The 25,458-nt window shown below is 40.7% G+C and overlaps 2 protein-coding genes across 2 annotated transcripts in view; one reads left to right on the top strand and one right to left on the bottom strand.

Annotated features, from left to right (window-relative positions):
- Window positions 1–9,112, bottom strand: part of adamts6 (ADAM metallopeptidase with thrombospondin type 1 motif, 6) — a 75,938-nt gene extending 66,826 nt beyond the window's left edge. The window contains exons 1-3 of the mRNA XM_015002117.2: window positions 7,930–9,112; window positions 4,082–4,484; window positions 2,939–3,303 (exon numbers count right to left, since the gene is read on the bottom strand). Coding sequence (XP_014857603.2) covers window positions 2,939–3,303; window positions 4,082–4,172 — 456 coding nt within the window. The 5' untranslated portion in view covers window positions 4,173–4,484; window positions 7,930–9,112. The remainder of the gene's footprint in view (window positions 1–2,938; window positions 3,304–4,081; window positions 4,485–7,929) is intronic.
- A 7,702-nt stretch (window positions 9,113–16,814) lies between these two features.
- plac8.2 (placenta associated 8, tandem duplicate 2) lies at window positions 16,815–25,308 on the top strand. Its single transcript, XM_015002108.2, has 5 exons — window positions 16,815–16,885; window positions 17,020–17,129; window positions 23,307–23,431; window positions 24,608–24,716; window positions 24,809–25,308. The coding sequence occupies exons 2-4, from the start codon at window positions 17,045–17,047 to the stop codon at window positions 24,710–24,712; spliced, it is 315 nt and encodes a 104-aa protein (XP_014857594.1). The 5' UTR covers window positions 16,815–16,885; window positions 17,020–17,044; the 3' UTR covers window positions 24,713–24,716; window positions 24,809–25,308.
- The last annotated feature ends 150 nt before the right edge of the window (window positions 25,309–25,458 follow it).

The raw sequence follows: 25,458 nt of genomic DNA, 5'->3' as shown, positions 1-25,458 counted from the left end.
AAAGAAAAGACAAAGCACAAAAATCACCATTCAAAAATGCGGTGAAAATGACTCAAAAGATTCTCCTTTTAAAGCGAGAAAAGGTGTTTTCTATGCACAGAGTGCCATTTTATAGCACAATCAAGTATGAATGTTACCTCCAGTTGTTATAAAAATGCTGTATAAATCAAAGAAATTTGATATCCTGATTTAACGTGTTAAAATTGAGCATCTGGCCCCTTAAGAAGCTCCTCCTCTTTCTGAAACTCCGCCTTCAAGAAGTTATCACAACATGGCTCCTCTATTAACCCTTTAGCAATGTTTTTACCAGCGTTGCACTCAGAAGTAGCTCCTATAATGAGTCCCCAATTACACCAAGTATTTGCTAATTGCTGCTGGCTAGTCTGAAGGAGTGAAGAGAAACTTTGTTGAAGGCAGAGTTCAGTCCACCCAGGCATTTTGCACAGCTGACTGGTTGCCATGGGAGATTAGAGTAAAGGCTTTCTCAAACATGAATGAACAACACTCCAGATATGTGTTTGATGAGGGGATGAGATTATAACAAGACGAAAAGCTCAAAAAAGTTGATTTTACCTGACGCTGTTCCTTTAAATGAAATGAGATCAGTGTCTCTCTCAAAAGATAACAAAATTATGTCAAAGGAGTATCCGTTTTGGATGGATGTTAGTCATTTTGAATTATTTGTTCTTTACTTATGTCTTAAAATGTTCAGTAAAAGTTTACTTGCAAGGTCAATGTCTGTTTGGTCCAATGAGATTTTAAACCTCTATGGGTCTTTCTTGATTAAACATACAAATGTATATTAAGAATGTAAAAAAAATCATATTAGTAAAACATAAAAAATACTTTTTAGAAAAATGTTTTGCTACAAAGTTTGTTTAAGAAACAAATTACTTTTTGTGCAAAGGAGAACTTTGTCTTGTTTCTCAAAAGTCTGTATGACAACCCAGGTACAGAAGTAAACATCAGCTAAACTGTACATATACATAGAGCTGAAACCAGAAGGTTACATACACTGTATAAAAAAAACATTTTTTTTAACACTGTCTGACGTGAAATCAGAATAAACTTCTCTCATTTTACATCAGGATTGCCAACATTTTTGTTGGCAATAATGAGAGAATTTTTAAGACCATTTTTATTATTTCAATTCAAACGTCATGAATGCTAATGTCAGCGTCCACAGCTCACATTTCTAGAGAATTATTTTTCAAAGTTTTATGATCAAGTTGAAAGCTGAGTGGATAAAATAGGACTTTGTTCCAGTCTGATGGTTTAATAACTTAGATAGAAGATTGAAAACAATACATATTAAGCTTTTATATGTATTTATTCAGTCATTTAGTAGCAAAAAAGGGTTTTTGAATTGAAAACATTTATTCTGTTGATGTATAGTTTTAGATTAAAATGTGATTTACAGTGGTGGTGTACTTAAGTACAATTTTCGTGTATCTGTACTTTAATTAAGTAGATTTAATAAAGGATACTTTCTACTTTTACTCCACTACATTTTACAGTAAGTATCTGTACTTTCTACTTCACTACATTTCAACAAAAGTGTCGCGTTACTCGTTACATCCAAGTCGCGTTGCGCTTTTTGTCCGTTAAAATGTAACGTTCAGGGACTTAAGGTGGCGCCGTAAAATCCAAGCAATAACGTGACTTAGTGTCTGTTGTCACCCATCGCCTCCACCTTTACTCGCACACGGAGCTTCAGACATGCGCAGTGGTTTCCTCTGAGCGGGAGAACATGTCTGTCTGATCGTCAGTAATATAATAGCGCTGCATAAACCATAAGATATGGCGACATGTAAAATAAGCAGCATTTCGCTTTCACAGACGGTGGGGACTTAGTCCAACTTTTAGCATCACTTGGATGGAAAGCTTAAAGAAAGGTAAGATCTGTGGACGTGATGCTAGGAAGATGTTTCCATCCCTGAAAATATGATGCATACAATCACATATCTAAGTCTAAACTATGTTACAGAGTAAGCATAATAAAAACATGCTTTACTTGTGGCGTTGTTCATTAAAATGGCACATTTCTAATGTATTAAAATTAAATACGATCGGTTCACTTAATGATATTGTATTAGGGATTAGGTAATGCATTCAGCAAGTACTTTTACTTTTAATACTTAAGTATTTTTAAAAGCCAGTACTTTTTTACTTTTACTTAAGTACAAATGTTTAATGTGGTAGTTTTACTTTTACTTAAGTACATTTTTTGAGTACTTTCTCCACCACTGGTGATTTATTAGCAGCATCTTGAGAATTTTAAGTGCAGTCTGCTAAGCTAAGAGTTAGCATTCAACTAGAATGTAAAGAAACCAGTGCAGATTTTGTTTCGTCCACCCTTATTAATCTAATACCCCAAAATAAAATCCAGAGCAGCCAACAACCTTCAGAAATTGACAATAACACAAATAGTAAAAATTGTAAGAAGGAAATGCTCTGGTCAGAAACTATACGGCCTAAGTGCAAAAAATATCACAATATGCATGGAGGAAACCTAACAGTCTCTGCGTTTGTCTGGCACGTTGAACCTTAATAAAACACGGCAACATCTGTGGAGAAGAAATGCGACGGGCTTTTCTGCGAGGCGTGGTAAAACAGAGAGCGATCGTCTGTGGGCCCCCGAGACACGTGAGCTTAACGTGACAACCGGAGCAGCGCGAGCCGGGCTGCTGAGGCGTCACATTCCCAGATCGCAGACATTGTTTGATTCTCCTACATGAGCATGACCTCACTCTGAGCTGCCAGCAGACTCGGCCTGCCAGGTGGAGAAGAGCCAAGACAACCAGCGGGATCCTCCGGCTGAGCAGCAGCAGCGGTGGCGGCGGCAGCATGTGTGAGTTATCTGACGTTTATGTGAGGGTTTGTTTGAGGTGAGCAGCGTGAATTGCCTCGTTGGATCAGAGGCGCGCGTCGTACTCACCAGGCCCTTGCAGTTGCTTAGCGCCACTCGGGTCGTGCTGTGCTGGCTTCGCAGGGAGCCCACGTAGTGGCAGCGGTCCAGCACGTCGTGACGCCACTCGGGCCCCTCTTTGCCCCAGTACTCCACCGTGAAATGCTTCGACACCAGGTTGTTGTTAAGCGTCAGGTTCAGGTGGAAGTGCTTCCCGTACGCCGACAGCCTGTAGAAGATCCGGGAGCCCGGTGGGTCGGCGGCGGGGTCGGCCAGTGCGCGTCTCCGCCGGCCCGGCCGCTGGTGCTTCACGGTGTAGCTCAGGAAGTTCCCGTTCTCGTCCACCCGCACCGGGACGGTCAGCTGGTAGTGCTGCAGGTAAGACAGGAACTCCTCTTTCACAGGAACACAAGAGAAGAAGAGTGAAAAGATGAATCAGTTGGGGGGTTTTTTACCAATTGTCCCACACCGTACACCAAAACACCGTATTTAACTGAAAAAACAAATTAAACTAAGTCCAGTGAATTTTGGGGTCTATGGTGAAGTACAATGTTGACTTCAGATTCAACTGAAGTCAACATAATACTGCCCCTTTGCAGTATTATGCAGGAGAGATGTTGTGATGACTTCCTGAAGTCAGAATTTCAGAAAAAGCAAGAGGTTTTAAAGAGACAAACACCCAATTTTAAGGCTTTAAGTTAAATTTCCTTCAAGTCATACTTGAATATATCATTTTTATAACTACGGAAGGTGACATAGTTAGTTGAATGTACTACAAAATGGCACTATTTGCCTGGAAAATACATAATACTGCCTCTTTAATTAAAATGAGCCTCCTGATGTGAAAACTTTTTAAAAATTCATTTAGTTAATTTGAAGTAATGTGAAAGGTGGTGATATTGGAAAAAAAAATCAGTGGGGATTATTGCAAAAAGATGATTTTGGCAAAAATAAAATTTAGGAAGGTGATGATATACAAAAAAAAAATTCAGCTTCAGGTGCCGTTTAAATAATTACAACATAGATTTATTAAGTTGGCTTAAGTTACTCTTAGTAAATTTACACAAGTTAATATCACTCAGTTAACTTAATGAAAACTAAACTTTAAGGCAGCAAGTTTGCATATATTCCTAAAGTATGGAGAACTAATTAGGTCTTACGGTGCTGTCCTACCTTGAGAGCTGTGCGAAAGTCTTTGAAATTCCGAAGCTGCCATCACCACTAGGCTCAGTGTCCAAGTCAGCGTCTTCCACAAAATTTCCATAATTCGGGAAAGGCTGTGACATGGGGTGCGGCTAGAGGGCGCTACAGTCGGGTTAGAAGTGCAAAGTCTGTCTGGCGCCGCGCCGTAACAGGTCCATGGTTTCTCTTCTTCACTGAAACGCTCCTGCCTGTGTCCCGCGGCTCATTCAAGGTTTCAGATTTCCCTCGAAGGCGAGCCAGTCCACATCTCACAGGCTTCTGAATGCATGTCAGCAGCTCAGGGGAAAACGCCGTCCTCCATCGGTCTCGGGTGGAAGTCGAGAAATCAGAGGCTCTGTGTCGGACGCCTGTCCTGACTGACCCATCTGCGTTCCTATGAAGGACATCAGACTGGGTTTTACCGTATGTCAGAACCATTGCTTTTGAAATCAACCTGTTGATCATGTATCTGAATATTTGGTTTAAAAAAATCCAAAATTTAAAAGCACATTTTAGTTTGAAATGACATAAAATGACAAATGAGTTAAAAAATGACCTATCATTAGTTGCTTTGATTTGGGCAATATGACTCTTCTCTCAGGGCGCCCTTCCAGAAGGGGGCGTCTCCCCCAAAAAATAAAAAAATCAATTTAATGCTTGTCAGTGGCAAACCAACTGTCTTTAGTATTGACAATATGAACATCCAATGAACAGAGTCAGAGCTATTCCTCTGGTTTTTGATCATCTTTAGCTTAAGATTTAACATCTTTAGTCTGCTCAAACCTGGTTTTGGTACACATCGGAGTTTGAATATGCATTCACACCTCCCCAAATGAACTGGATTTTCTAGACAAACAAACTAGAGTTCAATTAAAGCAGACTAAACAGGGCTGGTTCATTCAATAAAAGTGCAATGGAAATTCAGTCCATTTACCGTTTAAGCTACTTTCCCTATGAGCGTGGCTTTAATCTGTCCTTCCTCAGACAACCCCAGCCAGATTTGTCCGCATTTGTAGATACTGCATTGATCTACCCCATTTTTTTGGAATCAGCAGGTGCAAGGCGGACCTAGCTGAGTCCGGCTTGCGCACAAGCGATTTGATTGACTGCATTCGTTGATTGGTCAGTGGATTTATGAACAACGTCTCAGCTGCTATTGTCAACCTGTAACAAGACCGTAGTAGATGGGGAGATGTCTAGATGCAAAATCAATAATTCCACGGTCAGACCTTGATGTTGAAATGTTTTATCAATTATCCAGTTGACGCTGTCTGCCTCAAATGGACAGGGTAACACCGCAATGAACAAATACACCAAGAGATTTTGGAGAAACTGGCAATTGACATAATCAGAGCACTGATGATAGTTTATGTGGACTCATTGTCCTTCACACACATTCCCACCAACTGGGCTAGAACTGAACCAGACATTAACCAGCTAGAGTGAGACTCAATGGAGAAGAGGTTTTAGAGAACCTGGTGAACAAGCAGCCTCATGCAGAGCAATGAACACAGGTCATAAAACAATATCTCAAGCTACGTAGATCACACAAATTACAATTTAGTCCAAAGAACATGGCAAACCTACCTCGACATAGCTGTCAATCTAAACCAGTGGTTCTTAACCTTTTTTGAGGTACCGAACCCACCAGTTTCATACTGAACCCTTCTTTAGTGATAGATAAAATATGATTTCCACCCCTCCCCAAATTCAAGACATAGGGGTGACCCAACTAAAGTCTAGTTGGGTAACCCCATGATCACCAAGTCTTCTTAAAAGGTAGAGTCTCTGAGAACAGTTCTTCAAAATATAGTCAGTGTTTTCAGCAAAGTTGAGCTGACTGTCCAGGAACGACCCAAATTTGCCACAGTTTCAACAGGTTGGCCATTGAGAGAAACTGGAACCACTTTAATGTCTTGTTTAGATCATTTAATTAGCTCTACATTCTTAAGAGAATGAACAATTTATAATAAATAATAAAGACTTTGCGGTATTCTGATTTAGTAATGTAATTATATTAGTTGTGTTACCACCCCCACGCCACTAGAGGCAGTAGCAACCCCGAAAAGATGCGACTAAGGAGCAGATTTAGAAGTACACCGAAAGCTACAGGATTTGGTAAAAACAGTGAGTTTTACTGAAGTAATTGAAGACACAAGTTCAAATCCATGCTGAGAGTGAAACTCCTTCAATCAGTGCTCCTCCGCAGCTCTGATTGGCTAAGCAATGTAACGTGATCCTCTGCAGCAAGTGATGGCAAAGTGGGGCGTCATCACGACTTTACACAAGTGTGTCTTTACCTCCACGGCAGAGGCTCCACCGAACCCCTGAGACCGACTCATCGAACCTCTGGGGTTCGATCAAACCCAGGTTAAGAACCACTGATCTAAACTGACTGTATTTTGGAAATTATCCAGAGGTTTGGTTGAGGAAGCAACTGAAAGGGGAATTATTAGCCCACAATCTGACCTGGAGTGGCAAGAAGAAAGTTATTGTTTAAAAGGATGATTTAGGAAGTCCTGTTTGAAAGGCTGCCAAAAGCCATGTAGGTGACAAAGATGAGACAAAAATGAAACTTTCTCCCCTGCCCTGTAAAATGCTGTGCCTAACGCTGTCCGTCAAGCAGAACATGCTCTCTGTGAAGCACGGTGATGGAAACGTCATACTGCAGGGATGCTGTTCTTCTGGGGGGGGGGGGGGGTAATTGATGGGGGCCTATGTGGAATTAGGAGACCAGTCAACATACTGCCTCACATTCAATAAGCAAAAACAGCAAGACCTTACAATGGGACGGCTTTAGACTGATGTTCGCTGAAGCTCATCACCCAAACTTACCAAGCTTGGGCTGGTAAAGATATACCCTGAAAGAGAGTTCTGCAAACTACTGACTTGTGGGAAGGGTGGCGAGGCAGGGCACCACTCATGTAAGAACCAGCACTGTATACTGGGTAAACAGAAGGTTTTGCTTCACCTCCTCTTCAGCTAAAACAACCCAAAGCTCCGGGCAAATGAATGAAGGCACAAGCCAAAAGCGTGTCCCAGTTTCAACAGGTTCCTCGACAGATTCTTCACTTTACTTTTCGCGTCTTATTAATCACGCATTGATGACAGTTTAATGACCGACTTGGTGGGACTTAAAAACCGGAGGATTTGTGACGTGTTGAAAGGCGCGCGTGAATCCCAAAAAGTCAGCATGATCGAATTTCTGCACGTCGATGATTTCTGACGCGGGGACACGTTCGGTGATAGAAGGGGGGAAAAAAGAGGAGTGGGGGGGGGAGGAGTGCGGCGAAAGTGACTCGGAGAACATCGCGGGTTATGAGAGTATTTCCCCCAGCTGTGGAGCTCCAGCGGTCCAGACAGAGCGCAGCCTACTTGGCCACTCTGACCCAGACAGCTGGCAGCCGGCCCGCATGCATTACACCGGTACCTCAAACGCAACCCTCCGGGAGCCCCAGCAAATCAAAATAAACCGCGCCGCTTGTTATTATTATTATTATTATTATTAACATTCTAATTATTTGCTGCATGCAACGTGGAGATCTTCAAAGTTTGCATACGGCCAACCTGCGGAACTTCACACTCTCCAAAGATAAAATGAAGAAAAGAAAAAAAAACCGGTGCGTAAAACGTTGCGTTTATTTCCAGGCAACCGGCTCCCAGAGCTCCCCCCAGGCTTCAACTCGCGTCGCCCGAAATAAACTGAAGCTGTATGTAAATGCGGCCGTGCAAAAAACCCAGCCTGAGAGGATTTAACTGCACGCACCGAGAAACGCAGCGGGAAGATACCGACCTGCTCCCTGAGAGGTGAGAGAGAGGAGTGTGGGGAAGAGATTTACCATGCCCATCCTCACTGTCAGCTCCGGTCCGAGTGTGCAAAGTGAAGCTCGGCTCAAAAGTCTTCTCCAGCCCTTCTTCTTCTCCTTTTTTTTTTTTTTCCTTTTTAAAGTTCCGCACACAAACTTCCTCCACTATGCTCTTCTCATCTCCTTTTTGAATTCTGCCATCCTCTGCTGGATCTGCAGTGTGAGTTCTCCCCCCTCAGCCCGTGGGGACACCCGCAAAAAACTACAAGAAAAAAAAAAGTTTTTTTTTTTTAGAGGAGTATTGGACTTCCAGCAGAAGGGTCCATTTAAAGTCTATCTACTGTCCTTTATAATCTGGGCTTTGTGTTCATGCTTGTGGCTCAGCGTAGCTCTGGAAGGTTTGGATAGAGGAGGAAGGGAGAGAGAGGGGAGGGGGGGAAAGTGCATCAAACAGCAGCAAAAGTTGGCTGGGAGGCTGCTTCTCCTCACTGCGCAGAGGACCGGGTATGTCCAGGACGGCTCCAAATTGGCTGCTTTCTTTCTTTCCTTTTTTTTTTTTTTTTTTTTTTTTTTTTTGCACAAACGGAGGGGGTGGGTGGTGACGTCGGTGCAGATGTGCCTCTCTTCCATCAGCTGTGCGCATGTCTATCAGTGCTGGTCTGAAATAACACTTGAGCTCTTTGAAGCCCTCACGGAGAAGACTCATCCCCAACTGGAGAGGCTCCGGGCACTTGCACAGTGCTCTGTAGTAACAACGTACGCTTACATATTTCACATTCATTGTTTTAATATCGGTCAAATATAACAAGCCCAATAAGCTGTTGCACCGACTAGTTATCAATGAGTTAATCTGGAGTTGACTGATCTTGTCCATCAAGCTGCCATTTTCTTAAAAACCTGAGTTTACTCTTGTATCAAGAGCGCCAACCGTCTTTCATATAAAAGGGCTACATTTTTCATGATATGCTTAATCGAAAAAAAAAAACTTAAATTTTTACATTATTTTGTGTCAGCTGTATTGTACACTGAACATTATGGTTTTCTCACATTATTAAACGAGGACATATTTATATAAAATAAAACATGAACCTCTTACGTTGCTGAATATAGAAAAATAACAGATGAAAAGAACTAAATGTGTGACTCACTTAATCCTCCATTAACACAGATGTATACAGAAATACTGTTTGCTCTGAAGGAAATTAAAACTTTACACCCTAACTTACACACGACAGCCCGTGCTTAATTTTTTTTCCATTATCTTACTATTTTTCTGCTTTATTTATCTTACCTTTATATCACATCAGTCATTTTTGAATGATAAGTTGACGCCACTGAATTAGTGCTATTAAAATTAACATTTCGTGTAGCTATATTTCAAAACAGAACCACATTAAGCGCATTTTCTATCCCACAGCAGACTCCTTCTGGGCTGTTCCTCTTTCCCGTTCAGGTGTGGCTCCGCCATCTTTGTTTCTGTACGGCTCCGATTAAGGATGACCACCAGCACCCTCTGCTGGATGGCGGCCAAACTAAAACACTAGAAGAAGGTCTAAGCAGACATTAGTTAAACGACTGGAACTAATTTTAATCTAATAAACCATTAATTGACAATTAATGGTGAGTAGATTAATTGGTTGAATCCCTAATACCAACCATGGTGCTTAAAGCTACCATGAATCATTTTAGATAACTGGCAATTAGACTTTTGCATCACTGTGAAGGAACTTTGGTACACTTTTCTCAGAATTATTTTAATTCAGCCGCATTGGAGGATGTTCAAGCAAGAACCACCTATTTAGGTCATGCCAAAACATCTCAATTGGATTTCAATCCAGACCTTGCCTTATGGTCATAAACTGATGGCAGGACTCTCCTTCAGGGTTTTCTGCTAGAGTACCAAGTTCATGATTACCACCACCATGTTTGGCAATGTTAACCCAGATGTAATGAGATGAACACCTTCCAAAACCAAATCCACATAATACGCTTTTACCTCATCATGCCTCATTATAGTCTTGGGGATCATTAACATATTTTGGAAACATGTGAGATGAGCTTGCGAGTGTTTTTGGTCAGCGGTGGTTTTTGCCTTACAACCCTCTTGTTGAGGCAGTTAAGCCCCCCATCCCCCAGTCTTTCTTTCTTCTTCCATTTTGAATCATGAACCATAACCAATGCAGGTAAGGTCTGCAGTGCCTTAGATGTTGTTTTTTCCTTTGTAAACTTCTGGTTGTTTTTAAATCAAACACTTAAGTATTTTTACTTAAAACCCAAATTTAAAATTGTGGAGACTGAGCACATTCATTTAAAATAGGATGTTGGAGGTATTTATATACTATAGCACATGCTGAATTGAAAACAAACAATTCAGCATTGATTGTTTTCATGACCGGGGGGCCTCGGTTGGTTTCTAAGCCAGTCCGTGGTCCTTAATTGATTTAGTTCAATAGGATTAAACCAACCCATTGATTCAATCGAGATTCTAACTGGGTTAGATTTTCAATCTGAGGTCAAAAGACCTGAGTTGAAAAGAATCGACGGTAACTTGAATTCCTGAATAAAAGTAATATTTGGGTTAAAATTATTTATTCTGTCTTCAGTTTAGTTTTGCATTAAAAATGATCAGATTAAAAAAATTCAGACAATCTAATAAGACTTTTGTTGACGACATGATGAATTCATTATTTTATATTGACATATAACAATAGAAAATAATATTTTATCCTCCTTTGGATCTTTACATCAAACAAGCTTACATTCTTATATTAATACAACTGTAATTTTCAAACCACAATTGTTCCAAAAACCTGGATGTTTAATTGCACTAAAATTTTAAATAGACAAAAGTTATAGCTTTTTAGTTTGTCTAAACCAACTTTTTTACCAAATCTTTTGGCCAAAGTGTGAACATGGAACATAGCTAGCAACTACTTGTGCTAACTACTTAGCGAATAAAAGACTAATGTTATTTTAAGTGAAGAAACGTCTTTTACAAAGTCTCCTACAGTCTTTACCTCAAACCCACTGACACTAAAAGTATTTTTACCATCTAATTATCACATATTCAGTCTTCTTTTTCAGGTCATTAGTTACTTCAAAATGGCGGTCGGTAAACAATGATGAGGCTTCTTCTGGTGTCTTCTTATTGTCAACAACTTGGTTTTGATCTTTTATTCTACAATTGGTTCAAACTCATTTCTGAGGACCGTTGAAATAAATGCTGTGAAACGAGTTCACAGAGACCCTCAAATGAGAGTAATATTGGATTTACGTAACAGCTTTTGGACAAATTACTTTTCCTCTTGCATTCAGTTTCGTTACACTTCAGTGTTTCAGATTTTTAATTATGACTTTGATCCAAACCAGCCTGGCCCAGTGATAAAACACAATCTGAAGTTTAGAAATCACTGAAACAGAACCTGTCTGACCATATGAATTTTACTGAAAAATCTCAAAAAGCAACACTTCATGTCCTGATCTGAAGAACTTCAAGAACAGAAGAAATAAAATCAACATTGATTTCAGTCTTGAAAGTGTTACAAAGGCTTTTCTACAATGTGGGAACTGAACCACATTGAGAGCCATTATTCACCAATTACAGCTGTAAAGGTATATCAAGAGTTCAAAAAGCTTTGCTTGCTTTGAAAACGGTCAAATTTCCCATCATGCCATTTTAATGGTTCGAGTTGGGGGGGTTTATTGAGAATGCCAGTTGTGCTAAGAAGTTATAAGATGTTTGGAGCTTAAAGCTGGTTCGACCCTCCACCACCTGCACTCTGCTGGTCAACTGGATGAACTGAAGAGCCTACACATTTCGCTCACTTACAAATAAGACAAATGCTTAAGAACATTTACAATATCAAAAAAACAAGTCAGTCAAATTGTTGCAGAAATACAGTATGGTTGTGATTCTCCAGGTTATCAGAATGTAAAGAAATCCCATTTTTTCAGACAGGCAATCAAAGCACAAAATGAACAATAATCCAGTGATAATGTAGCCTAGTAAAACTCAGTCCCATGTTCTATGCTTTGTTTCGTGCAGAGGGTCTCGACCATTGAGAAACGATTTCTAGGGTTTGCCCCTGACATCTGTAATGCCCCAGTCCGATGATATGAAGCTTACCCGAAGTTGCCTGCGCTGTAAACAACCGTCCTCCACTGCAAAGAAAGTAGTGCAGAGCCGAACAACTCGGTTGTCAACTTTAATTATATTTGGAAGCTTGGTCAACATGGATTCGTTCATTTCCTCCGCTGCCATTGTTAAAACTCCAGGCACATTAGGATTGTAAAACATCACAGAAAATTTACGTCGTCGTTCCCAACTTCTCCTCCTGTTCACTGATTGGCCCGGTAGAAATTCTGCTGGAGGAGTCCAGAGTTAATGGGAGAAAGCCTTGATTAAGTTGTGAAGTGAGATTTAAATCGAATAGCGTAGGAAGGTTGTGGCTATGTGGGCCGCCAATAATGTGATGGCAGAAAATCTGACATCACTGTTTTTTTATTTTTGTTTTGTGTGGTTTTTTTGGATTTTTTTTTTTTTTTTGACAAAAATCCAAATTTGAATGTAGTATCATTTACAATTTCAGCTATGGTCCTCAAGATATTACAACAACAACAAAAAAAAGACAAAAAAAGAAAGACAAAAACAAACTTTTGATGGAAACATTTTGATACCGTCTCCACTGACGTCTTAAACTGATCATGAGGTCATTTGAAGGAATCCCACTATTTGAGTAATAGATTAAACTTTGTTAATACCAACTAATGATTAAAAAAGAAAATAACACAATATGTTTTGCCCGGTTTGTATCGAAGTCTGTCTTAGCAACGGTCAGATAAATGGGAGTGTGTGTGTGTGTGTGTGTGTGTGTGGGGGGGGTGTATATATATATATATATATATATATATATATATATATATATATATATATATATATATATATATATAATCTCAACCTTCTGCTGCTTAAAACACTCGTGGACCTGTGCGTTCCCCTTTGGAGCCGCTGTGCTCGTCCTCGCCAAGCCCCACGTTTGAGGAGCCGCTGCCTGGGAGCTGCAGCCTAATGACAGCCCTGTTCAGAGTCATTTGGAGCGCGTCTATCTTTATTCTGTCGGAAATCGAAAATCATGCCCCTTCCTGAGTTTCAGTTACAGCCGCTCATTATATCGGGAGCCCATATCATTACAGCCAGGTCGTTATTATGTGAGCTCATAACGCAGAAAGACCGAGGGGGCCTCGGTTGGTTACATGGGGAAGCAGCGCCACCGTGTGTGCAAAACGGAGCGCAGCACGGCATTTAGAAACCCGAAGACCAATAAACTGTTGAAAGAGGTACATGAAGGAAAGCACTTTTCATCTAGCTATTAACTTCTTTTTATTTCTATTTCACACTGTCTATGTAAAGCCCCCCAGAAAAAGTCCCAGTTCAACGAATCTATATCTAGGGGTGTGAGAATCCTTGTTAAATGACGTTTAACTAAAGTCCTACGGGGTTTAGAGTCCCAGTTGACGGCGTTTCAACTAAAAACCTAGAGGTTGGAGTCCTTGTCAAACGGTGTTTGTGACTAAAGTCCCAGAGGGTTAAAGCCCCAGTTAAACGACATTTAACTGAAGTCCTAAAAGGGAGCTGGTTTTAATGGTTTTATCTTTTTTAATCTTTTTCAAAATGTCTTTCTCTTTCTCACTGTTTATTCAATGTCACATGCTGTTTTTATTTGAATTATGTAAAGCACTTTGAAATGCCTTGCTGCTGAAATGTGCTATACAAATAAAATTTGATTGATTGATATATCTGCGATTGTAAAAAAAAAAAAAAAAAAAAAAAAAGGGCGTCAGCTTCGAGGTTTATGGGATTGGGATCTAGGTAGAGTGGAATGTTTCACTCTATAAAGTTTTTTTTTTTTTTTAAGGTTTTATTGGCTCTAATATCCTTTATTTGATAGTTAATTGACAGGAAAGCGGGAAATGAGAGAAGGGGAAGCAAAGGTCGCCAGGTCAGGAATCAAACCAGCAACGGCCACGTCGAGGACTAAGGCCTCCATATGTGGGTTGTGCTTAACCCCTCCGCCTCCACAGCACATCATCACTGTGTAAAGTTATAAAAATATAACTTTTACTGTTTATAAGCAAACAGTATTGAGCAATAGTGTTACATCGCATGTCAGTTTTTTTAAGTAGTGTTCTTGTATTTTCTGAGGTGCAGCAACATCTTTCTGTCGTCTTTTTTCAGTGGCTCAATGTTTAATTGTTGATAATTTAAAGATCCATATTTTTATGTTTGTGAAATTAATAAATAACCTATTCCAATGGGACCCAAACTAAGCTTTTTGGCTAAAGTGCAAAGTTCTTTCTGCAGAAGAGAAATACAATACTAAGCACTCTGTCCCCACACTGGTGGTGGCAGCATTATGTTGCCGGAAATCCTGTAAGAAAACCTGGAGTAAAATTTTTTTATTATTATTGTTGTGGTGGATGTTTTTCATCGACCTTTACAATCCAAAAAGCCATTTTCTGTTCCAGAGGCACACCTCTTCTAAATAGAGCCAGCTCTACAAATTCATTGCTTAGACTGAAGCCTGTTCATGTTTTGGAATGGCCTAGTTGAAGTCCAGACCTAAATCTAGGGTGTTATTACAAAGAAATTTGAAAACTATGCATCAGTTCCCTCCAGCTACACAACTGAGTGCTCATGTATGTTGTTCTGTTATGTAAAAGTTCAATAAAAGACATAGATTTTGTGGTTGTAATATGAAATAATATATAATGCAACAAACTATGGACAAGTTCGAAGGTATGTATAGTTTTTAAAGGGGACCTATTACAAAAATTTACATTTTCTGCGTTTTTATACTTCCATTTGGGTCTCAAATGGTTCTAAAAGTTTTTAAATTTTTTGGTGACTGGAAAACAAGCCATTTCAAAAATCCTCAGGATTGTTGAGCCACAATCGGAAGCATCTGCACCGTTACCTAGCAACCCAAGCTGAGCTCCAGCATGTTTGGTGAGCTGGCTTTACGGCTGTATGTGTTGTACAATGACTGCTGTAAGAAAGACAAGTGTTTTGTTGTTGACCTACCATCCAGAAACCACTTCCTGCATTCATGTTGGTTCCACTTCTGCTTTTCAAAGATGTCCAGTTGTGGAACTGGACATCTGTTTGCAGCCGTTTTCATGTTGGAGTGTAAACATTGAGTTGTGGGGTGCGGGGGCGTGGTCAAGCAGCAGCTGGATTTAAAGAGACAAGAGAACCTAAAAGCTCATTTTGAAAGGAGCTCAGAATAGACAGAACCTGACACACTAAAATCTGATTTCTAAGGGATTTTGTGCAAAAGAAAAATATGATGATAATGTTCTGTGTTGCCTATAGGACTATCCTAATCTAGTAGAAGAAGCATAATAGTTCAGCTTTATGGAATTACACTTGCAGTTGCCTAAAAAAAAATACAGAAAATAAATTGCAAATAATTTTACGTTGTCACTTTTTAAAACTGTTTTGCATTTCTAATGGCAAGAACAAAATGATGGCACTCCTACATTTTTGGCTCATGGTGCAAAAAGTGTGAAAACCACTGTATCCTATCCCCATCTTATAATCGTTATATATTACGTCAATTAAAGTAAAACAATACAAGTGAATATAAAAATATCCTCTTATTTCAGCTACTTAAAACCGATCCTCTCACTCTTCGTGTTGGAGCGGGGCCAAAGTCCAGTTGAGTCAGTCCAGGATGGAAGGCTTTACATAATCTAATCTGGCTTCCTGCAACCAGCATCCATAATTTTAAAACTGTCTTGTACTGTTGTGCAACTCGTACAAGATAAGGTGCTTATGGCATGCTATCAGTCTGTCATTAATAATGCATAGATTTTATGTTGTCTGACATTAATGCTATCAGTGCTAAAGGGCGGGTCATTATTAACGCAGCTCTGAAAGTCCTTGAATATGAGTTTGGTTTCACACGAAACACACGCCCAAGCATTTATTTGGTGGCAGCAGTGGGAGTGAGGGATAACATAGTTATCTATATTTTTTTTAACAAAATCACCAGTGGCACAATTATTGATGCTTGTTTCTTTTCATTAGCAACAGTTGCGACGTCGATAACGATGGGGTTGACAAAAAAAGAGAGACAAAAGAAAAGGAATTATTTAGCTACTTTTATTGTTGGAGGATAAAGAGGGTACGGAAAGCAAATAGAGAAAAACGTGAAAAATTAAGCTTTAAATCATCTTCAGTTCATGTTTTTGAGCGTGTGCTATATAAGAAAATCATGTCAGCATATGTTTCCATATACCTTTCTCTTTCTCTTGTCAGTCTTTTTATAATGTCTTTTTAAAACACTTGTATTTATGTGAAGAAATGCTAAAACACGCAGGTTTTTGATAGGCAAATTGAGTATTTTTGGAAGGAAAATTATGTTGTCTTCATATGTTTTTTTTAATGGCATCTGACAAAAGCATAAGAGGAAAGACATCTATGAATATGAAACATTACATATCAATTTGAACAATTGTTCGGGTGACATCCTCCTTTTCACATTCAATATTTGCCTCTCTCTCTAAACATATCCTGTGTCAGATTCCGCCTCTCTAGTACAACATAAATCTATTTTTAGTCTTTTTCACACACCTTCAAACTTCCTTCCAGGATGTGTCTCACATCTTACTTCAATTTGAAGCCATCATATCCAACATGGAACATCACATGAGCTGTAAATGTTTCCTGAAAAAGATGCAGGTGCAAAAAAAAAGCAATGGAAACAGCCTCACCACTGAGGTTTATTGTCTCACCGTGGGGTGTGCATAGGTGTGTTTAACAATCTGTTTTCCAGAAACCTGTCGTCACGATTGGACGGGCGTTACACATATGCGGCTCCAGTCGGCCACCTTTGGTCGTTTATAAAGACCGCCGTCGCCTCCTGCTCTCTACCTGTCGCCCAGGAGACTGACTCAGCGGTATCACCCTCCTTCTGATCTGCACCTGGTAAGATTCATTCTTCTAACCGCTTCTCTGGAAACCACGGCTTCCACTCTGTTTGACGCTTAAAGCGAAGAGAGATTTACGGAGACCTGTGAGGGAGGATATTTAAGTGATTTGGGATTCTCTTCATCTCCCAGAGAGAAGTTTTTCATCATCGTCGTCATGGCTGTGACCAACCAACCAGGCAGATACGAGCCCTCCGACTTCCAGACGGGTCTGTGCGACTGCTGCGAAGACTTTAGAACCTGTAAGTAGCTTTCTACTCTTTTTTTTCCCCCAAATTAATTGTTTGGGTAACACTTTATTTGAAGGGGTTTGAATAAGACTGTCATGACACTGTCATAAACATGAATAAGCCTTCATGAATATTTATGACTTGTCATAAAGCGTCATTCGGTAAATTATGACACTTTTAATACAAAGTTGACATTATTCAAAATGTCTTTGTTATGACAACTTTACATTAACCAAGAAATCATTACTGATATAAATTTGTTATAACAGTATTACTGATTGCACTTTAAAAATGAGGTAACTTTATGTTATTAAAGGTAAAGTTTAAACAGTAATGATTTATTGGTTAATGTCAAGTTGTCATAACAAAGACATTTTGAATAATGTCAACTTTGTATTAAAAGTGTGATAATTTACCGAATGACGCTTTATGACAACAGTCATAAATATTCATGAAGGCTTATTAATGTTCATGACAGGTGTTATGTCATGTTTATGACGGTGTCATGTCAGTCTTATTCAACCCCCTTCAAATAAAGTGTTACCATTGTTTGAAATTTTGATCACTTTCAGCATTTGTCAATCACTACAGTGTAAAAAAAAAGGTTATTTTTTACAGGAAAACTCTGGCAGCTGTGGTTTCCAGAGTTTTCCTTTGAAAATGACAGATGTTGAGTAATTAACTCTACTAAAAAAAAATCTAAATTTACAGTGATTGAAATTACAGCAGTATTACATTAATAAGAAGCTACATCATAAAGTGACTAATATAGTGACAAAAACTAGTTTTCCCAGTATTTGAATGTCATGTTAACAGAATTGTTTTAAGACTATAACAATATTTTTCTGCCTATTGTTCTGTTCTCCGATATGTATATTCAATAAAATCTTGAGGCTACACAGAAGCACGCGGGAGACAACTCCATCTTAGCAGGCGCTCTCTTTATTCTCCTCCGCCCCCAAACACAATACAGCACAAAGGTTCCTATCCACGGATAGCCTGATACTACATCCCCCTTTCTGAATAGGATTTGTTATGAGGGTCTATGGTAAGCACACGTAGAAATGTAGCCTTAAATCACACCCCAGAAAGATGCATTCTGTGGAACACCCAAAATTAACTCAGTATCGTACTAGTACTTTTCCACAGCAGAATGTGCTAGAACTCTAACTTATTACTATTTATTTATTCTACACTAACAGTGCACAAACTTAAATCTCTCTCCAGTCACAGTTCAGCATTAGAACCCAGATGTATATAAATCTCAGAACAGTAATCTCTGTAACATTTAACTTTATCTACTAAGAGGAAGGGGTGGACTACCCAAATCCTCTACCTGAGTGTGGGGATTATTCTGCCCCATGCAGGAAACTCACTCAGTTCCTATGAACAGATGTAATCATCCAGATAGGCTGGAGGTCTCCTACTTCTCAGTGAAACTCGACTCTCAGGTGGTGGAGTCTGATGGCTAGCCTCCTGCTGGTCTTCATCTGGAACAGTTGTGTGCGTGGAATTGTGAATATTTTCTTCAGGTAATGTCTCGTGTGGAACAGCAGCAGTTTCAGGTGGAACAACAGATGTTTCAGTTGCTCTAGGCATGTGTGAAAGGTGGTAGCTATTCCTTCTCAGCATGCCTCTAGGTGTCTCGATGTAGGATCGAGGTGAACCTGCTCCAGACACTACTGTTCCTCTGGTTTGCAGATCTGTCACCCACACCTTCTCACCTGGATGTAGGAGTGACATGTTGTGAGCCCGGTGTCTACGGTTGTAGTTTTGTCTTTGTTTCTGTCTATAGTTGTTCTCTGCAGTCCTCAGCTTTCCTGTGTCAATATTCTGTGGCATCAGCTGCGACTGAGTGACAGGAACAGTTGTCCTTATCCTCCTTCCCATGAGAAGCTCAGTCGGACTGAATCCATTTGCCAGTGGAGCGGAACGGTAGGCCATAAGAGCGAGATACGGATCCCCTGACTTCTTAAGGAGAGTCTTGATAGTTCTGACAGCTCTCTCAGCCTCGCCGTTGCTCTGAGGAAAATTTGGGCTGGATGTTTCATGACTGAAACCCCATTCTTGTGCAAATCTTCTGAAGGAATCTGAAGCGAACTGTGGCCCATTATCAGAACGGAAACGCTCTGGTATGCCATGACGTGCAAAGATGGACTTACAGTGTTCGATCACTCCCTCAGATGTTGTGGAGGTAAGCTTTGCAACTTCAAAAAATCTAGAGTAATAATCCACAACAATCAAATATTGTTTGTCCTTAAACTGGAAAAGATCCGCTCCCACCATGACCCATGGTCTTTGTGGAAATTCAGTGGGCAGCAGTGGCTCTTTGTGTTTAGTTCTCTCCCGACAACACGTCTCGCAGGTCTCCAACAGCTTAATCAGCTCTCTGCTGAGACCCGGCCACCACACTGAATGTTTGGCCCTTTCTCTACATTTAGTTATTCCCAAGTGACCCTCATGTATTTTCGATAGAATGTCCTTTCTGAGAGAAGCTGGAATCACTATTCTGCTACCATAAAGAAGCAGGCCATTTTGAACAGTAAGTTCACCTGAAAATGGCAGATAAGGCTGGAATCTTTTCTCAATAGAGTATTTATCTGGCCATCCTTCCTCACAGAACTTTTTCAGCTCTTTGAGTATGCTGTCGTCGTCCTGACGTCTTTGGATTTCCCTCAGTCGTGGTTCCGTGGCAGGTAGACATGTAACGACCGAGTCAACATACAGGTTGACCTCCTCTTCTTGCGGACCTCCTGACTCGCTGACAATTGGAGCTCTGGACAAAACATCAGCTGTAGCAATAGTTTTGCCAGCCACATGGGAAATACTGTAGGAAAATCTCATCAGTCGCATTCGTAGTCGCTGTATGCGAGGAGGAAGCTCGTTTAGACTCTTCGACCCCAACAACGGGACTAATGGTTTATGATCAGTTTCGATGTGGAAACTCTTCCCAATCAGAAACTCTGCGAACCTCTCGCAGGCCCAAGTTGAAGCGAGAGCCTCTTTCTCAATCTGAGCATACCTCTGCTCCGTGTCGCTCAGAGACCGTGATGCATATGCCACTGGCTTCCACCCTGTATCAGTGTGTTTTTGGAGCAGAACTGCACCGAGTCCATATGATGATGCATCCGCTGAGACACATGTCTCTGCATTCGGGTCATACAATGCAAGTCCTGGTGGTGTTGTCAGATCTGTCTTAATAGCGTCGAAAGCTTGTTGCTGCAGTGGACCCCATGACCACATGTTTGACTTCTTCAGAAGATCTCTCAAAGGTCTGGTTTTCTCTGCCAAGTTGGGAAGGAACTTCCCAAGATGGTTCACCATACCCAGAAAGCGTCTCACCTCGCTTACATTCCTGGGCTCCTCCATGGCTCTTATAGCACTCACTTTATCCGGATCTGGACTGACCCCTGATGCATCAATGATTTGTCCCAAGAACTTTATTCTGCACTTAGAAAACTCACATTTGTCATTTAGTGTTATGTTCGCTTCCTGGAGTCGAAACAGTGCCTTCCTCAGTCTTTCATCGTGCTCCTGCTGTGTTGTCCCCCAGATGAGTACATCATCCATCTGACAAAGGACTCCATCCAGGCCCTCCAGAATCCGTGTCATGCGCTTCTGGAAGTGCTCTGGTGCTGATGAAATCCCAAAGCAGAGCCGATTGTAGCAGTAGCGCCCAAAAGGTGTAATGAAGGTGGTGAGCAGGGAAGACTTCCTTGACAGTGGAATCTGCCAGAATCCAGCATTGGCATCCAATTTGGAGAACACTTTTGCTCCTGCTAGCTGTCCGAGCGTGTGCTCTACTGATGGGAGAGGATGTTTTTCTCTCATGACATATTTATTCAGTTCTGTGAGATCAATGCATATTCTCACCTTGCCTGAGGTCTTGGGGACAACCACCATAGGTGCACACCAGTCTGTTGGCTCCTCCACTTTGGTGATGACCCCTTCCCGCTGCATACGGTTGAGCTCCTCTTTAACCTTCGGCAGTAGGGGGAGGGATATCCGCCTCGGCGTTGAGAGGGAGAAAGGCTGTGCATCTGGTGACAGAACAATGTTATACTCGCCCTCCATCAGTCCTAGTCTTGTGAAAAGTTTAGGAAACTCCTGCTTCACCGCGTCAATTGAGTCTAAACTTATTTGGTTTACTCTGGCAACCAATTTTAATGCCATGGCAGCACGTCCACTCAATAGTGATGTACATAAATCTTTCACAACATAAATGTCCTCCTTAGTACAAACACTGTTATTGCTGAGTGTTGCTGTAAACATGCCTTTCACCTTCAATCCGGTGCCTCCCGGTCCCTGTAGGATTTTCTTTGGTTTTTCTAATTTGCCAAATTGGTACTGAGAATACAATGTTTCTGGGACAGCAGTGACATCAGCTCCTGTATCTATTTTGAATACAGTCTTATGTTTGTCCACCAGTATGTCTGTCATCCATGGATTGTCTTTAACTTCTGCAGAAAGAGATCCCAGGAAAGCAATATCAATCTCTGTATCTGTGCTTTCTGTAGCAAATCCAGCATTCACTTCACATATTTTCTTATTTCTACAGACCCTTGCAAAATGTCCCTTTTTCCCACAATAATTGCAGGCTGCTTCTCTAGCAGGGCATTGCTGCATAGTGTGTCCTTTCGTGTCACCACATCTTCTGCACTGTGCCTTTTTATCCTGTGTTGCTTTAGTGACGAGATGTTTGTGGTGCCCCTTCGGTTGTCTGGGCCGCGCGCTCCCGCTCGCGTGAACGCGGTCCAACTGCGCGCCAGCAATGTCTGACTTGAAGTTAGCATGAAGCATTTCCTGTTGCTTTTTTACTAGCTCGCTCTGACGGGCTCTGGTTAACGCCTTCTCTAGCGTCAGTTCAGCGTCCATTTGTAGCTGTTCTGATAATCTTTTATCTCTCAGACCCACGACGAATCTGTCCCGCACCATCTCATCATGCAAAGTCCCATATCCACAATATTCAGCCAAGCAGTGTAACGCGGTGTGAAACCCGTCAATGGACTCACCCGTCTCCTGTTGGCGCTGATTGAATTTCGCCCGCTCAAATATAACATTCCGGCGGGCTACGAAGTGAGCATCTAGCCGTCCTTTAACAGTCTCGTACTCACTCGCTTCTTGCGGAGTTAAATGCAGGGAAACCAGTATATCTTCTGCCTCGTCCCCCATGGTGTAGATCAGCGTATTTACTTGGTTTTCGTCCGCTTGTGTCTCCAAACCAGACGCGATACGAAACCTCTCGAAACGCTTTATCCATTTCGTCCAGTCTTCAGCTCTGAACGTGAACTTTTCTGGCGGGGCGACTTGAAACTGGTTCATGATGTTGTAGTTCTTATTTTCGAGCCGTCAGTTCTCACTTGTTGTCTCTCTCTTCGCTAAGTAGTCTATACTTCTGACACCATGTTCTGTTCTCCGATATGTATATTCAATAAAATCTTGAGGCTACACAGAAGCACGCGGGAGACAACTCCATCTTAGCAGGCGCTCTCTTTATTCTCCTCCGCCCCCAAACACAATACAGCACAAAGGTTCCTATCCACGGATAGCCTGATACTACACCTATCATCACCATTTGTAGGTTTATCAAATACATTTGATAATGCTCCTCCCATATTGCTGCCGTAAAAACAACATAAACATTTTGTTTGTTAGTTTACGAAAGGTTTCTGTAGATTAAACGCCACATTTATGTTTCCCACTTTACAATATTTCTGTTGCGATTTTACAGTTTTTGTGTAAATTCCACGTGCGTTTTTTTTTTACAGTGCAAAAGCAACCAGAAGGTGCTAAAAAAAAGTAGAAATATCTCTTGAACCTTTTCATATTTTGTCATGCCGCAAGTGCCAAGTTTTCTGCTCCTTATCAGTTAGTGTTAGTGTAACCATATCATTACACTAAAGTAGTGCATAGAAATTCTTATGTATTTTCTTTTACAATGGCTTTTTTTCTTTACATATTTCAACATAAAGCCAGTATCTAACAGTGATGATGGAAATGTGAAGCTCCTCCAGTTTAAGTAGTTAGTTTGCAGTTATCCCATAGTCCGTCTATGCTAAGCTAACGCTGTTTGGCTTAGCATGACAAACGAAAAGAGCACCAGGAGCTGACGTCACAGCTGAAACGTGTAAAAAGTCTCAACATCCCCTAACGTTTCCTTTAATGTGGTTCCACTCTTTGTGTCTTAAGGTTGCTACGGGTTTTTCTGCTTCCCGTGTCTCGGCTGCTCCATCGCCAGCGACATGGACGAGTGCTGTCTGTGCGGCACCGGCATGCCAATCCGCAGTGTCTACAGAACCAGATACAACATCAGGGTGAGCACCCAAAGCAACAACAGCAAGTTGAATTCACAACTTCTACTGTAGAATTAGGTAAAGAAGAATGTCCCACTAAACGTAGCATCAGAAAACGGTTAAAATAAATGCATCTGAAAGAACCCAGAATAAACTATTTGACAAAATGTATTTAATTTAATATTTAAATTACTATTTCAGAGCATGGGTGGTTAAAGTAAATATATTTTCAGCAACTTCAACAGTTGGTTGAATAATTATCTGTCAATTCAATAGGGAATTGTCCCTCCCCACAGTGTAAGCACCGCATAGAGCCCACAGAGCTGGACCTGCCCAGGGAACCATTTATGCCAGAACCGCCTCTGTAGACTTGACAAACAGCAGCAGGCAGAAAGCTGACAAGAGAAAAACTTTTTAAGATGCAATTTAATACATCATCTAAGTATTTTTACTGCAATACCTTTATGACAAAGGTGTGATTCTCACGCTGCCTTGGCAGAGTGGCAGATGAGGGACATTACTGTCACCACATTGGCATCCGGCCACAGTGACGTCACTTTAAACAAACGGTTAACCAATAAATGCGTCTAAAAACGGTTACTTTTTACCTCCACATGCTTTTTACTTCCACATGCTAAAAGTGTCGTGTTCTCGCAGTATTTTCCCAAGAAGTTTAGCTGTATCGTCAAGATAATATATTTATTTTATAATTATCTGCCATTTTGTATGCCAGAAAGGTGGAAATCACAGCTATTAGTTTCTAGGGGTGGCCCAAAAAATGTTTTATTTGTATTTTTTCATGAATACGTAGGCCTGTCACAATAAGCACTAAATTAATTATTCGCATGATGAATGAAAACTTGCGCAATAATTTCATGATTTATATTTTTTCTCTTTTCTCTCTTTCTACCAAAAACTGGATGATAAAAGCCTTCAGTCTTATAGACTGAAGACTAAAGTGTTTGAATTTTTTTTCTTTAGGAACTGTAGAAACTGCATGAACCTCTTTGTTTTCCAGTTCCTGTTTAAAGCCCATATAATTTATAACCCTTGCTTAGTGTACATCATATTTCTGCCCACACAAACTGAACTTCCTCCTGGCATCCATACATTTTGTTTTTTTAGTTGGTCTATTTTTGACCTTATCAGCTCGGTCAGGAGAACCAACCTCTCATAGTGACTGCTTTGTGCTCGTAGGGATCTCTGTGTCAGGATTACTTGACGGCGGGCTGCTTCCCCATATGCGCCACCTGCCAGCTGAAGCGGGACATCGACCGGAGAAAGGAGCAGGGCATTTTCTAAACAGGTGAGCGTCTCACGCGCAAAAACCATTCGATATTTGCGTAATTGTGAAGGCTGAACTGATGGTAAACCACGTGTTTCCTCTGTGTCTTATAGACGCGAAGTCATGACGACAGTGAAGCCGTAAACCCCCCATGGACTGCTGGACTGATAAGGAGGAGCCTTTCTCTCTTTCTTGATGAAGAAATTATTCTGTTTACGACATCGTTTTTTTTTTCTTTATTTTACGTTGTGTCGTTCACCTTTTCCATCAATCACCTCGTGATTCGTTGTTTTTCCTTTATCCACGAACCTTTGGTCAACATTGGGAAGCCACGTTTATCTCCTGCTATTAGTCCCACCCAGGGTTATGATGTACTGCGGTCATGTTGGAGGAACAAACCCTGCGATCATTAGAATATGCCGCTAATAGTTTAACATTATGTTGTAAAACTCTTTGCGTTTTACAACATAATGTAAAACGCAAAGAGTTTTACATTACGTCAAATGTAAAACTCAGTTTTACAAGCGTCAACACTAGCTTGTAAAACTGTTGTCATCTTCCAGAGGAACACATGAAAACTTGATTTTAAATTAAATAGTTTTAATAAACACTCTTAAGTTGTATGTGCTTTCTTGTCTCTCTTTCATTTTATTGTACATTTTCTCTTGAATCTACAAAGCTTTACAAAATATCATCTTTCTTACTTTTTCGCTCTCTGGTTTCCCTGAGTGTGCCTCCAAGTTTGATAATGCAGATTATCAAA

This window comes from Poecilia mexicana, unplaced genomic scaffold (assembly GCF_051168715.1).
Source record: "Poecilia mexicana isolate PSO_F unplaced genomic scaffold, ASM5116871v1 scaffold_12, whole genome shotgun sequence".
Classification (NCBI taxonomy): domain Eukaryota; kingdom Metazoa; phylum Chordata; class Actinopteri; order Cyprinodontiformes; family Poeciliidae; genus Poecilia; species Poecilia mexicana.
The sequence above is the reverse complement of the archived record's forward strand: the minus strand, read 5'-3'. Positions and strand labels throughout refer to the sequence as shown.

What these genes read in the sequence shown, in the direction of transcription:
- plac8.2 (XM_015002108.2), top strand. Translation starts at nt 17,045, where the DNA reads ATGGCTGTGACCAACCAACCAGGCAGATACGAGCCCTCCGACTTCCAG. An exon ending in CTGCGAAGACTTTAGAACCT is followed by an intron (nt 17,130 to 23,306) that starts GTAAGTAGCTTT and finishes TTGTGTCTTAAG; the next exon opens with GTTGCTACGGGTTTTTCTGC. An exon ending in GAACCAGATACAACATCAGG is followed by an intron (nt 23,432 to 24,607) that starts GTGAGCACCCAA and finishes TTGTGCTCGTAG; the next exon opens with GGATCTCTGTGTCAGGATTA.